The following is a 13,453-nucleotide window of genomic DNA, read 5'->3' as shown; positions in this document are numbered from 1 at the left end:
CCCCAGACTGAAACTGTCACTGGTTGTCTAGCGGGAGCATCCTCCTGCTCCCGGGTGGTGGCTGCCATTAGTCAAAATGGCTCCAGCCAACCTTTGCCCCTACCATGTGACAGGTACCTCTCCCATCACACTTTGTGTTTCCTCTGGCTAAGACGGAGCTCCTTATCTTTTCCCCCAAGCCCACTTCCCCTCTTGCTGCTTTCTCTATTTCTGTGGATAATGCAGTCATCCTCCCAGACCCCTCAGCTCGTAACCTAGGAGTCATCTTTGATTCCTCTCTCTCCTTCTTTGCACATCCAAAATGCTGCTAAAACCTTGTAGTGTTTTTCTCTATAACATCACCTAAATCTGTCCCTTGCTTTCCGAACACACTACCAGAACCCTTATCCACTCTCTCATCTCCCACTTAGGCTATTAAAACCTTCTTCTCACAGGTCTCCCAGTGAGCCATCTATCCTAAAAAGTCAACTGTATGTCTTACCTTTCACCAAAGTCACTACATCCATATAACTCTTCTGAAGTCACTGCATTGGCTCCCTATCCATTCCTGCATATGGTTCAAGTTCCTTTTACTCACCTACAAGTGTCTTCACTCTGCAGCTCCTCACTACCTCTCCTGTCTTATCTCTCTACACCCCTATTCATTAACTCCGGTCAGACAAGTCACTCCTAACTATGCCGCCCTCCTCTACTGCCAATTCTTGACGCTATGCTTTCCACCTGGCTGCATCATGTGCTTGGAATACACTTCCTGAGCAGGATAAAGATGGAGTAAAAGCCTTCAGCTTTAGTCATAAACAGCTCACATTGTTTAAATCTCAGCTAAAAATCCACCTTTTTGAGGCTACTTTTAAATCTTAAGCCTGTTGGTCTGCATTCAGCCTTATTAACAAATTTTAACAATTGTCTGTGATGAGATTGTAATCTCTGAGCAGGGAAATGCGTCCTGTGTGTGGTTGTCTTGTACAGCGCTGCATACGTCAGGTAGCGCTATAGAAATGGTTAAGTAGTAGTAAGAATTAGATGACTAGGCCTCTTTTCTCTTCAATGTCATATTTCCAATAAGTAATGTTACAAGGTAATAAATGTACATTGTTTCAATTACTCTTTTAGTGTATAACCAGTGTACTATCCTATTTTATTTTTTAACCTATCTTAGGTATCCTTAAACTGGAAGAGCTGGAGCAAAACTCTGCTCAGTCAGTAAGAGGAGCTGGAGTGTTGTCAGTAAGATCCCCCAAAATCTCTGCCACCGGTGGTGAGTCTCTATCGGGATCTTTTACCTCTACCACTTGGAAGGCACCTGCAACCAGCCAGCTAGGTAAAGAAATGTCTTTTATATTTTGCTCCTTCACTCTGGTAGCAAATCCTTGTCGGTAATCTGCATGGCGCCCACATTTGAACGGAAGTGCTCTGTCAGTCCTGGCGAGGACTTCCACATTGGTAACTTGCTAATGAGGGTGTGAAATCATGAGCAATGGGCACAGCAATAATCTCCTAAAAGGAGCAGCCCTGGCCCCTTTCAGAGTTTCGGGTTAGGAGCGCTTACAATGCTCTTCCACAATGTCAGAGTCAAATCACATAGCAGGAGTCTTTCCTGTGGTTATAGCAGTGCTAATCCGAATCTCATTACTGGGTAACGGCAGACCAATCTAATCCATCCCCGAGCTATGGGTGCTCATCTCGGGGAACCAGCAGAAGTGTGGCTCGGTGCCACTGGGGGTCCAGCAGCAAGCAGAGCAGCAGTGCCACGATGGTACCGTGAGCTGCCGATCACAGGGGAGCCATTTTCAAAGCCTGCGTAGTTGCTCACTGCGTGGAGGATTTTATGCAAATTTTCAAATAGGAATTACCCGCGTTGTTTCTCTAAAATTTCAGCAAGCTCAGCGTAAGTCGCTAAGGGCCTCTGCACCTGCTATGTGGTGGAGGGAGGGGGGAATATGAATGCAATTGAAAATCGAATGCAATGTGCTATATTCTTTCCCCCCTTATGCATGCCAACAGGAGTGTCTTTTTCTTTTTTTCCTGCAGCTAAAAGTGTGTGGGTGGTAGCCTAGGGGCAATTTTAACCACTCCCAGGAGGTTAATTCTCAGCTAAGACATGGCACCCCCTCCCCCCTCCTAAGGGTGACTACCTCAAGCAGCAACATTTTGAGAGAGGGAAAAAAGTGTCCCTCAAAATGCTCCTGTGGTGGCCGCGTCACCTTGCTAGGAACAAGTAGTAGCGAGAGTCCCTCCTCAGTGAGGTGGTATGGGGTTCCCACCCCTGCGTGCCTGCAGAGCAGCCTTGCAGCAGTGCAACTTTATGATGTGCCAGTGGGATTCTCACCCCCTGAGGGACTGCAGAGGAATCTCAGGGTGCTGCTGATGTCTTGCTAATGGAGTTTTCACACCCCACCAGCAGAAAGAAAAGGAAGACCCAGAGAGCGGGCTGACCAAGAGCAGAGGGGAGGGATGAGGGGGTGAGAAGAGAGAATCAATGAGTTGAATGGGCAGAGGAGGAGGTGAGAAGGGGAGGGAGCAAAGGGGTGAGAGGTGGAGAGGAATGAATGGGGTGAGGACAGAAAGAGGTGAGTGAAAAGAGGGAAGGTGGTTAAGTGAGAAGGGTGGAGCGGAAAAGGCAGGTGAGTGAAAGAGTGAAGGAATAGGGGCTGAGTGAGAAGGGAGGAAGGAGATGTGAGTGAGGTGAAGAGGTGAGAGAGGGAAAGATGGGAAAGGGTGGGAATTAGAGATGGAGCAAGAATGTATGAAGGTGTGTGAGTAGGAGAGAGAGTGCCAGGGTACTACATTTTGGGAGCAGCACAGCTGTGCCAGGACTGTGATGATTGCGCCTCCTTGTTCTTCCCACCTGCATGGGCCCCAGAGAGGAAGTTATGTTGTGTGGGCCTGCTCAAGTGGGAAGGAGGAGATGCAATCACTGCAGCCATAAGATGAAAGAGTAGTTCCAGCATGCATGCTCAGAAGAAAGGAGCAGGAACTGCATCAGCCTGGCCTCAGGAAGAAAGAGGAGTCCCATCAGCTGTATGGGATGAAGGTTGAAGCTGCTGGTGTTCTTGAGTTCTGGAAGGAGAGAGAGAGAGTGTGTGTGTATGAGAATGTATATATGTGTGTTAGAGTGTATGTGTATGTGAGAGGAGACAAAGTTTGTGTGCAGCTCCCCTCCCCCACTAATCCACAACAATCATGGGGTGATTGAGGTATGGAGAACAAGGAATTTTTCAAATCTTATTGGTTTTAATTAGGGGTGGTGATTGAAGTGTCTGGAAACTTTTTTTTAGTTTTTGAGAACTTTTAAATAATTTTTTAGTTTATTTATTGAATGATCTATTTGTCAGCTATTTTGAAATATTTATTCTTTTTATTAGTATGGTTTTATTATTATGATTGACATGTTATATTTCTTGATTTTTATTATGTTTTATGAAGAATGGTGATGTTTCTCTTTTTCCATTGTTGTACTGCATAGAGTGGTTTTCAGTTCAGTTTTTGTCTGCACGTTTCTATTTATACTTTATGGTCACTTTATTCTGTGACTGTGTTTGGTGTGTCTTGTATCCTGCAAGTATGACTGAGGTAAGGTTTCTGCTCAGTTTTTGTAGATGTATCTATAGTAGTTTAACTTGTTCTGTTTTCCTAATGGAAGGTTTATTGGTGTTTTAGGGCCTGGTGTTATATTTGCAGTATTGCTGTTTCATAGGTAGGGTTGTTACTAGCAGTTAGAATTTTTTTGGTATGAGAGGTTTATTATATTATAATCTAGTTTGCTTATGGACTTCTGAGGGCCAAACCCACACACAAAATGTGTTTTGCAATATGACAAATGCCATATGTGTTCCAAGTGTCTTTTTTTTGTATCCACAGCAGTGCATGTAAAAATAAATATACATATGATATTTTTACCTCCAAAGACTATGCTTTGAAGGTCCTTTTTCATGTAAAATCTGTTACAAATGCATCAGTTTTAAGTGTGTGTGTGTGTGGGGGGGGGGGAGTGCTAGGGTAGGGAGTTGAAAGACCGTAAGGATTGTCCAGGGCAACTAATACCCTTGGACTGGCCTGGAAAGAATGCGCCACACACAAACCCCCACCATTCACCCATCTCCTACCTCTCCAGGGGGCAAATGCTGGGGAAAAGATGGAAGGCAGGTCTTAGGGCTCCTGGGAGCGTGGCAGGGTTGGTAGCTTCCTAGAAATATTAATCACAGATATAGTGGCGTATATTCTATTTACCACTTAACTGTGACCCTTACCTTTCCCCTTCTGCAGTATTTCAAATCATCGAGTGCGCCAAACTATAAAGAGACACCCCCCCCCCCTACCCCTTGGTCCTCTCAATGATTTGACCTCTGCCATGTTTTTTTTGGGGTCGGGGTGACCCTCGTGGCTAGTGCCCCGGGCGACTTCCTGATGTACTGGGTCACCTGTGTACGGCTTATAACATTTCAGAGTAGAAAATTTAAAAAAAACCCACTCATCTGATGATATGTATGCTTGTGATTGTTGATCATTTGCATTCTAAGCTTTTGATCTAGTGGAGGCGGGAATTCCAAGTTGAGTTCCAACATTTCGATCTCAAGCCTGGGAATGGATGCTGTTCCCTTCATCCCTGCTTGGCTTCAGTGGCAAGGGTTATCGACTCTTACTCTAACCAAAATAATTGTTAATCAGTCTCCTCAACAGTCAGCCCGTTCTCTGTTTGAAAAAAACCCCCAGTTACCAGAGGGATTCCTGTTACTGCTTTTATTGTTATGCTTCATATGTCCAATTTCAGGGAAAAAACCCCATAACTTTATTCTTCAGGTAGAAATGCAATTCTCCAGTAACTAATCACAGTCTACGTTCCTGGATTTGAAAACAAAAAAGTTGCAACTCCCACAAGTAAGCTGTAAGACTCGGGTTAGTTAGGTTTTGCAAGATAACAATTCTAATTCTGCTTAGGAGATTCCACAGTTCCGATACAGTCTGGGATTCTGGATAGCAAATGGTTTCCTTTTTTTTTTTCCAGCTATGACAAGTTCAGTTTAACACAGACAATTAGCTTTCAGTTAGGGGAAGTGCCCATTCTGTATGGCTCACTCTCATCCTGTGGTTTCAGCTCTGTATAAATTTCACATCTGTATAATCTTAATCCATTGATTTACCAGTCAGTACCAACTCACTCATATGCAGCTCCAAAGCCTGGATAATCATTTAACCAGGGCTTTCAGCTCTATAAAACGTATTCTTGATTAAAAGTCTTTACTCCTGGGTAGTTCCTAGATACAGCTTACTATTTCTGTGCAGGGTTGAAAGGACTACTGGATAGTGAAGGATCATTTCACACTGCTGCCATTACCTGCATTTCTTCTGTCATTGGGGGCATCCGCGTTCCCCGCAGCAGCAGTAGCTGTACATTCTTGAACAGAACAAACTAACCAACATCAAAACAGGGTGTGGGATTTCCAGTTCCTGTCTTATCTGTCCCTCTTGTCTGGCTTCCTCAGGCTGCCGCCGCTGCTGCCGCTGTAAAACTTTTCTCTTTTCACCTTCCCCCAAGGATTAGCAATTCAAATTCTCCTTTTTCACAGGAGGCATTAAAAAAATCCACTTAACTTTGTAGTTGAGCTGATAAGTAAATCTTGCCTTGAGATCCTCCTCATCCTCAGTGCCTTCATCCATGGTTAACAAAAGGCCAAGTCTGCTTACTTCCCCCCCCCCCCCCCATCCTTCTCCTCCATGGCTAGTTATTTCCAGCCACCTCCTCCTCAGCCTTGCTCAGCTGCTCTTATAGCCTTCCACCAAGACTAAGAGGTATTAACCAATTCAATTAGTCCTGAGCCAGGTGTGATGGCCTCTAGCCCAACAAACTAGGCAGAGGCACTATGGGAAATGTAGTTCCCTGCATAACTACTTTTGCTTTTCTCTTATTTACCTAACCCTGCACTGCTCCTAGGGATTTAACTGGGAATTCCTACGCAGGGACTAAGCCACAAACTGGTGCATCACCACAAGGGGGAAGGGGGTCGGGGAGCACCATCTCATCCTTCACCTTGGGCAGTAGTTTGTCTTGAGCCACCCCTGCACCTGGGTAAATTGCTATTAGCCCCTGTGGCTGGCTTTGGAATTTGCCCTCAGGTTACACCAGACCCAGATCAGCAGGCACCATAGCCACATGAACCACCCCAGTGCAGTGCTGGTATCACACCCTGTCAGTCCTGCCTTCTCCTTGTGCTGAACAAGCTTCCTCAGACACCCTCCTTGGTCTGGATTCTCTTCGGTTCCTGTCTTCCCTCACTCCCAACTCCATCGCCCGTCATCACAAGCGAGCACACACACACACACTGTCTTGCTTTTGGTTGTTTGAAGATATGTGTGGAATATTAAGCATGTTACAACATTTAACAGATGTCTTGCCCCTGTCCTCCCCACACACACAACCTCCCACCTTCTAGGACCTCGAACCCTGCTTCCAATTAAAAACCACTGGCAAAAAGGAATCCACTCTACAGGCTAGTCTAAGGGGAAAAAAAAAGGAAAATGTATCTAGAAGACGAAAATGAATAAATTTGCAATTGAATGCTAATGAAAAAAATCCCCATGGTTTGGCTCTGCGCCAGGAAAAACAACTTTTCTCCCCCCTTCCTTTCTCTTCTTTTCTCATAGCTGTTGTCTGTATTTCGTAAGATCTTGGACTAATGGTGCATGAAAACCTTGTGGCCAGAAGATTGGTAGCTAAAGCAGAGCAACACAAAAATATGAAGAGTATGTTAGATTCCCCCCAGCTGATGAGAGGCTGCAGGAGCCCTGTGTCCTGAAGGAATTAATGGGAAACAGATGAGGCGTGGGGGAAAGGAAGGAGGGAAGGCGTTGCTGTTTGTTACTAATGAAACTGGACATGGTGCCAGTAGGGTTTGCTTAGTACAGGCCCCAGTCATAGAGCTCGTGTGTGTGTGTCAGTCTGTGGTGGCAGGGCTGGTTTGGTTTTTAGATCCAACAATACTAGAACTGTTAAAAATAATTACCAGGGGGAGGAGTCAAGATGGCGGCACAAGCTTAGATGCAGCTTGGGTATTCAAGTTTCCAGATACTTGTTTTTCCTGTGGTGCAATATGGCTTCCAAGAGGAAGGAAGGGTGAGACTGTTCCCTGCTATGATTTCCCCCCCCCCCCTTCCTGACCAGTAGTCCATCGTGGAGTTCGAGTCTCCCATATACTCCATGGTTCGGGCTCTGATCCCCCATTGGCGAAGCTCTGAGAGGAGTCACGCTTTCGCACGGGGAGATATCAGTCCACCTGACAATTGGCCACCACTACGCGTTGCCACACAGGAAACAGCCACTTAGCCTCAGGTGCGTGGCGATTACCTCACCGCTGATTCCTGCAAGGCGGGTGCCGTCGGTGGCATCACTGTGTCTGAATCTGACTCCCCTTGTGTCCCGAATGAAGATGTTGTTGTGGAGGCCCGGACTGTTGGTAACAGCAAATTTTGGGATTTCATTCCAAATGGATCATCTGGGCTGTTTCAACAAATGGATGAGTCAGTTGTCACACAACCTATTTCTTCTATTATTAAGCCAGAGGTGGTGACGCTTGATGCTTTTATTGAATTTGGTAGCCAATCTGTCTGTCCTTCATGGGCCAGTCTCAAAGTGTGCAGGTTATTTCCCACAGATTGGATCTAATGGTCCAAGACCATTAGCGCATATTTCAGGATCATTTGGAGAAAATTCAAGTTGTTGAGAAGGATGTTAAAGATGTGAATTCAGCTATTAATCATGAGCGAGCCTTTCTAACTAGAAGGGTAGAGAATATGGAAAACCACTTACGCCATCTGAATCGGAAGATGACTAACTTTCCAAGGGTTCATGGAGAACTTCCTCATTTAACTTTATGGAAATACCTTATGGATAGTCTACGAATTTCATTGATCAAATTACCATTTTTAATAGAGTTCATTTTCTTCCTTATAAGTTGCAAAGTGACCAACCAGGTTAACTTCAATCGTTCATGAACACCTGGAATCTTTCTGCATTTTTTGAGCCTTCTGCAAGTGAAATTATTGAGCTAACTACACTACTGATTTCCTTTTGTATATGATCAAGATTTATGTTTTGTAATGAAAAAAATGCACCAAGAAGTTCAGGCTTTAGGCGCGTCCTTCCTTCTTTCAATATCCCTATAAATGTGTAGAGAAGTTGAATGCAGACTGCTTTGTTTTGGGGGTTATTTTGCCTCACAGCAGCTTAGGGCTTTTTAGATATAAGGACTAGGAATGTGCTCCCATCCTCCTAAAGCCTCGAGCAATTGAATCTGACTTTTTGAAATCGAGGACTGGGTAAATGCTTGTGTAATGCTTTTCCCTTAATATATTATTCTTCTTTATGCTTCTTTATTTTCTCCTCTTCCTGATTTGTTGGACTTTATAATGAGAGGAAGATTATTAATAATATTTTTCTTCTGTTAATTTATATCATTGTTAAAATTCTCATAATGTTACTGTGTAAAGTTTTCTTTGTATTAATAATCTGAGAAATGGATATAATAATTACATGGATAATAATTACAGTAGCATTTCTCAATCTTGAAAGGGTCAATATTCAGATGGTTTATCCTATGTTCAGGACTTAGCCAAACAAACCGCTGGTTTTAAATTTCTGGTCACCTGTGACTTATCCAGCTAACTGTTTAGCTAACTGTTTAGCTGGATAAAAGTCAGATGGATAAATTGGAGGCATGCCAGGGCAGATTCAAGTCAGTTTGATAACTTTTCCAGCTAAGTCAAGTTGTGTCGGAGATCAGAACTAAAGTTAGCGAGCAAGAGAGAGAGAGACTCTGAAAAACAGTGAACTATTTATACCAATGTAAGAAGGGACACTAGTAACTCGGGGTGAGGTTTGGGGGGGGGGGGCAGTTGGGTTTTGGGGGGCAGTTTTATATGCACAGTCATATGAACAAACAGCACAGTTACCATCAGTGAAGATTTAATGTGATGTGGAGTGATGAAAGATGAAAAAAGAGTAGATTTGTTTCATGTTTTTTTTTTTTATATTTATCTTTATTAGTTTTCCAAACATTTATAACACATCAAGCAGAAGTAATATATAACCTTCAGAAAGGTGTCTGACATAAACTGCCCCCCCCCATTTCCCTCTCCTGACCTCCCTCCCCTTCCCCCCCCCCCCCCCCCCACACACACACATCTTCCGAGTGCACGGCAAGACAAACTCCAAGAAGAATCGGGCTGATGTTCACGTCGAGCTTGAAACTTTGTCTAGTATAGGAAGATATTGTCTTCAAACCAAGGTCATCCTCCAGGGTTTTAGTGATGAACTTTACCTGCACAATGGCCCATCTCTAATTGGTTTTCAAAAAAAGGAGTCCTTGCTTAAGCCAGTCAGGCGCCTGGTTAAGTTTATTTATTTATTTAGATTTTTATATTCCACTTTTCGCACTTTTTTCAGCACTTCACATTCAAAGGCGGACAGTCTGATGTGGGAGGGGTGGGGGAGCTCATTTTTACATAGCAGATGACCCAAGGCTCTATGCACCTTCCTTCGATAAACGCGACATGGACTTTCAGCCACAATTAGGGGAGGCATTCTCAGGCAGGATCAGAAAATAACCTGCACAGACTGTACTAGCGCCTCTACGTGCGTTATTTTCCATAGAAAATCTCCCCAATACCAAAAGCAAGTGCAAAAGTCCATGGATACTTTATCCCCCAGCAAGGGTCAAAGGAAAAGGAGACATGCACTTTGCCCTATAGCAAACAGTCCAGAAATTGCCCGCTCCTGGCATTGGGCAAATATTGCATTGGGCGCCCAGGAGATGTGGCAGTGTGTGCATTACAAAAACAGGCACACAGGCACACACAGCCACATCCCCTGGCGCCCAATGCAATATTTAAATGAGAGGCAGCATTTAAAAGGGCGCACTAACAGAGAATTGAGCATCTGTAGTGCTTGTTTATTGCATTGAGTACCCAATTGCAACGGGCGCTCAATATGAGTGTCCGTTCTCATCTCACTTCTTTTTTTGCTATAATTCACTTCAGCCACCTCCGCAAAATATTAGGCGCGCCTTGCTATGGACGTCCAAATTGTATGGTGACAATAAAAGTGTTTTGTTTTTTTTAATGAAGTAAAAATGTACAATTATTTTTTCTCCACCAAAAGCAGTAAATTAAAGTTTCACAATGATACTAAGACAGAGAACCTATTTTTTAATGCTTTTCAGAGCTCTTGACTGCAAGCTGACTTTACTCCACCTCCGAGGCTCGAGTTAAATTTGCTGCATTATGCACTGGGTGCTCAGGGCTTTACTGCATTGGGGTAATAGCTAATGTCCTCATCTACATGCAGTTAACACCTGACAGGCGCTCTCGGGTTTGCGCTTGTTAGGCCACACGTTTTGGACGCGCTAATCTCTTACTGCATCCGGTGCTAGTCTAGCGCATCCAACCATGTGTAAACCCGTGCGCTAAGCTGGGCACACTTTATTGCATTGGCCCCACATTTGGCTGCACCTTTGACTTTACCTCCTGGGGTCTATGTATAATCAGCATTCGGCTTTGTGAAAAGTTATTGCATTTACATCTAATCTGTACACGTGTGGGCAGCAAAACTTTGATCATATCTAGGCCTTTGCTATGTTCATTTAAGCCCAAGTTTTCCATACGTTGCTGCACCAGCCGCTCCCAGCCTGCAGGAAGCAGGAGAATTCGCTGCATGCTTGCGCCATTCATTGTGTCCCGGGAATCCCAAAGCTGCTTCAGTGATGCCTGTTAAGAATGCCCCCAGTTCACAGAGCAGACCGCTTTACTGGTCTGTGGGAGTCTTCCTAATCTCACCCTTGAAATGGGAATTAATGTTTGTAACTAAGATGTTATTAAGCCACCGTATTTGGAGGTTGTTTTATCTGTAATCAGATTCAGGCCTTTTTAGGGTCAAACTGAGGGGGCCAATGCAATAAAGTGCGCCCAGACTAGCACCCGGGTTTCTACGCAGTTGGATGCGTGTTTTGGGTAAGAGGGACAGTATAATTAGAGTCCCAGATTCTCAGAAACACTGTGACAGAGCAGACGTGGTTGAGCAGGTGGCCCTAGGTTGGAATTCCTTCCGCAGAGCAGGAAATGATTTGGAAGGTCTGGACAACCAAAAAGTAGACAGGTTTCCAATTACCTCAAGTGGAAAGAGAATAAGGAGCAAGGGGTCAGAAACTAGTCTGGTGTTCGAGGGGCAGCTTTAAACTCTTCTGGAGCTCCATGAGAACCCAAGGGATAGAGAAATAGATACTTTCCCTCTGACGTATATGAGAAAACAGGTGGATGAAAACAGGAAACGTCAGCAAAGAAATGACTTTTGCAGGTTTCGGGCTATTGTTATTCCTAAAAGCTGCCATAGAGATGGTTTTGTAATTTGCCCTGCCTGTCTTTGGCACTCTTTGATGGCTGGAGTTGAGGTCTGCAAATTGTAAAGTTTGTAAGCAATAGTATCAGCTGAAGACTGGCTTTCATCTGTATAGCATGGAGATACAACGTCCTTTTAGTACAGCATAAGGAGTCATCTGTACATTGCTTTAAGTGGTCCATAGAAGTGATCAATAAATGTGAATAAATAAATAAGTAAAAAATGTGGAGGTTTTTTTTTTAATTCTTTATTTATTAACATTTTCTTAATACATAGACAATATCCATTATCAATGAACCAATCAAAACAGAGTTATAAACAGCATTTTCAACTCTAAGTATCACTTACATAAGCAAATATTATTACTCTGATCTGAAAAAAGAAAATCTGGTATCTCACCCTTTATCAAGCACAATATTATTTGCAAAATTTCTAGGTAATACACGAACTATTTTTTTTAATTCTCCAGTTTAGGGATGGGTTCCCATTTCTGAGGGAGCTCTTGCATTAATAAAAGATCTTAATTGAACCGGGTCAAAGAAAATATGTCTATTATTATTTATCCTCACTAAGCATTTACTTGGATATCTTACAATGAAATCTGCACCAAGGTCTCTAACTTCCTGCTGCATTGCAAGAAATTTCTTTCTTCGTAACTGGGTTTCCCTAGCAATGTCTGGGTAAACCCAGACCTTGCTACCCAGAAAAGATTTTGATCTATTTCGAAAGAAATGCTTTAATATAGAATCTCTATCTGAAGGAAATAAGAATGAGACCAATAATGTCCCTCTAAAATCTACTTGTGTTTCTAATGATTGCTCTAAAAATTCTGTTATATTCTCTTCCACATTTTGCAACTGATTACTGTCTCCCGTGGACTTCTTACTATCTTTTTTCCCTTCATTCAAAAAATATATTTTAGCTATTGGTGGGATTGCTTCACTGGGAAAAAGTAAAATCTCTGTAACATATTTCTTAAAAATATCTAGAGGCAAAGTTAATTTCACAGATGGAAAATTTACCAACCTTAAATTCTTATATTTTATCTCATTCTCAAGCATTTCTATCTTTCTTGCATTAGATGTTTCACCTTGGATCACATTATTCTGTATCTCCTGAATCTGCATAACCTGTTTTTCTATTACACTCACTTTATTGACATTATCCTTGACCACTGGTTCTAATTGACATATATGATTCTTAGTTTCTGACATTATATGTGCTAATGTGGTGATGGAAGATTCTAAAGATGTCAATGCCTTCCATACTAATTCTAATGTAACTTCCTTTTTTGTTACTGTTTGAAGTCCCAAGGATGGGATCCCCATTCCACTTATTTGAATATGCCTTTCCATATTCAATCCCCCAATATCCAAAGTTGTTGATGCCTTGTGATTTAAATCTGGATTCCCTCCAACCGCTACAGCAGGAATCTGCCTCTACGGATTGGTCTTACTTCCAGAATCATCAGAAAGCATATTAGGGGGTCCCTTCTCCATCTTTTCCCACACCGGCGGAGGTTGCTTCGGCCATCAACTTTGGAGGACCAGCTAGTTCAGGGATCAGATGTTAGAACCCACTTGAGCTCCGGGGCTTAGTGATGTATGAGAGTCCAACATAGGTGGCGTGTGCTCTACGCCCATCAATGTAGCAGACTGCTACATTAATTTAGGGAAAGCAGGCTCCATATGGAAGAATGGAATACTGTTGAGAGGATGAAATAACCAGCAATCAGCACTAGAGGTTACTGGATAGTGATCTTCTACTAGGAAGGCTCTGTACTAAGTTGCAGAAAAGTGCGCAAATGATAATTTATATGGTAAATTCCAACACAGTGAATTTTCAAAGGAGTTATGTGCATAAAAGTTGCAATTTTCAAAAAAGCCCATTTAAGTGCGAAAAGTCTTATGGCAATTCAGCCATGGAGTGAATTTTTAAAGGAGTTTGCAAATAGTCAGGTTTTGTTATGTAGCTCATTACATGCAAAGCAGCTCACCAACTATGAGATTGATGCAAAAAATGTGCATGAAATGGCCGTCACAGATTGTTTTGCATTTAAAAAAGAAC

The 13,453-nt window shown here is 43.0% G+C and overlaps 1 protein-coding gene across 7 annotated transcripts in view; it reads left to right on the top strand.

The window, feature by feature from the left end:
- The window catches only part of PRRT3 (proline rich transmembrane protein 3), a 155,570-nt gene that overhangs the window by 115,337 nt on the left and 26,780 nt on the right, over positions 1-13,453 (top strand). For all 7 annotated transcript variants that reach the window (XM_029601192.1, XM_029601187.1, XM_029601186.1 and 4 more), the window contains one exon: positions 1,160-1,321. In XM_029601192.1, the coding sequence (XP_029457052.1) occupies positions 1,160-1,321 (162 nt within the window). The remainder of the gene's footprint in view (positions 1-1,159; positions 1,322-13,453) is intronic.

The sequence above is a fragment of the Rhinatrema bivittatum genome, chromosome 4 (genome assembly GCF_901001135.1).
Source record: "Rhinatrema bivittatum chromosome 4, aRhiBiv1.1, whole genome shotgun sequence".
Taxonomy (NCBI): Eukaryota; Metazoa; Chordata; class Amphibia; order Gymnophiona; family Rhinatrematidae; genus Rhinatrema; species Rhinatrema bivittatum.
Note: the sequence above shows the minus strand (reverse complement) of the source record. Positions and strands in the feature narration are given on the sequence as shown.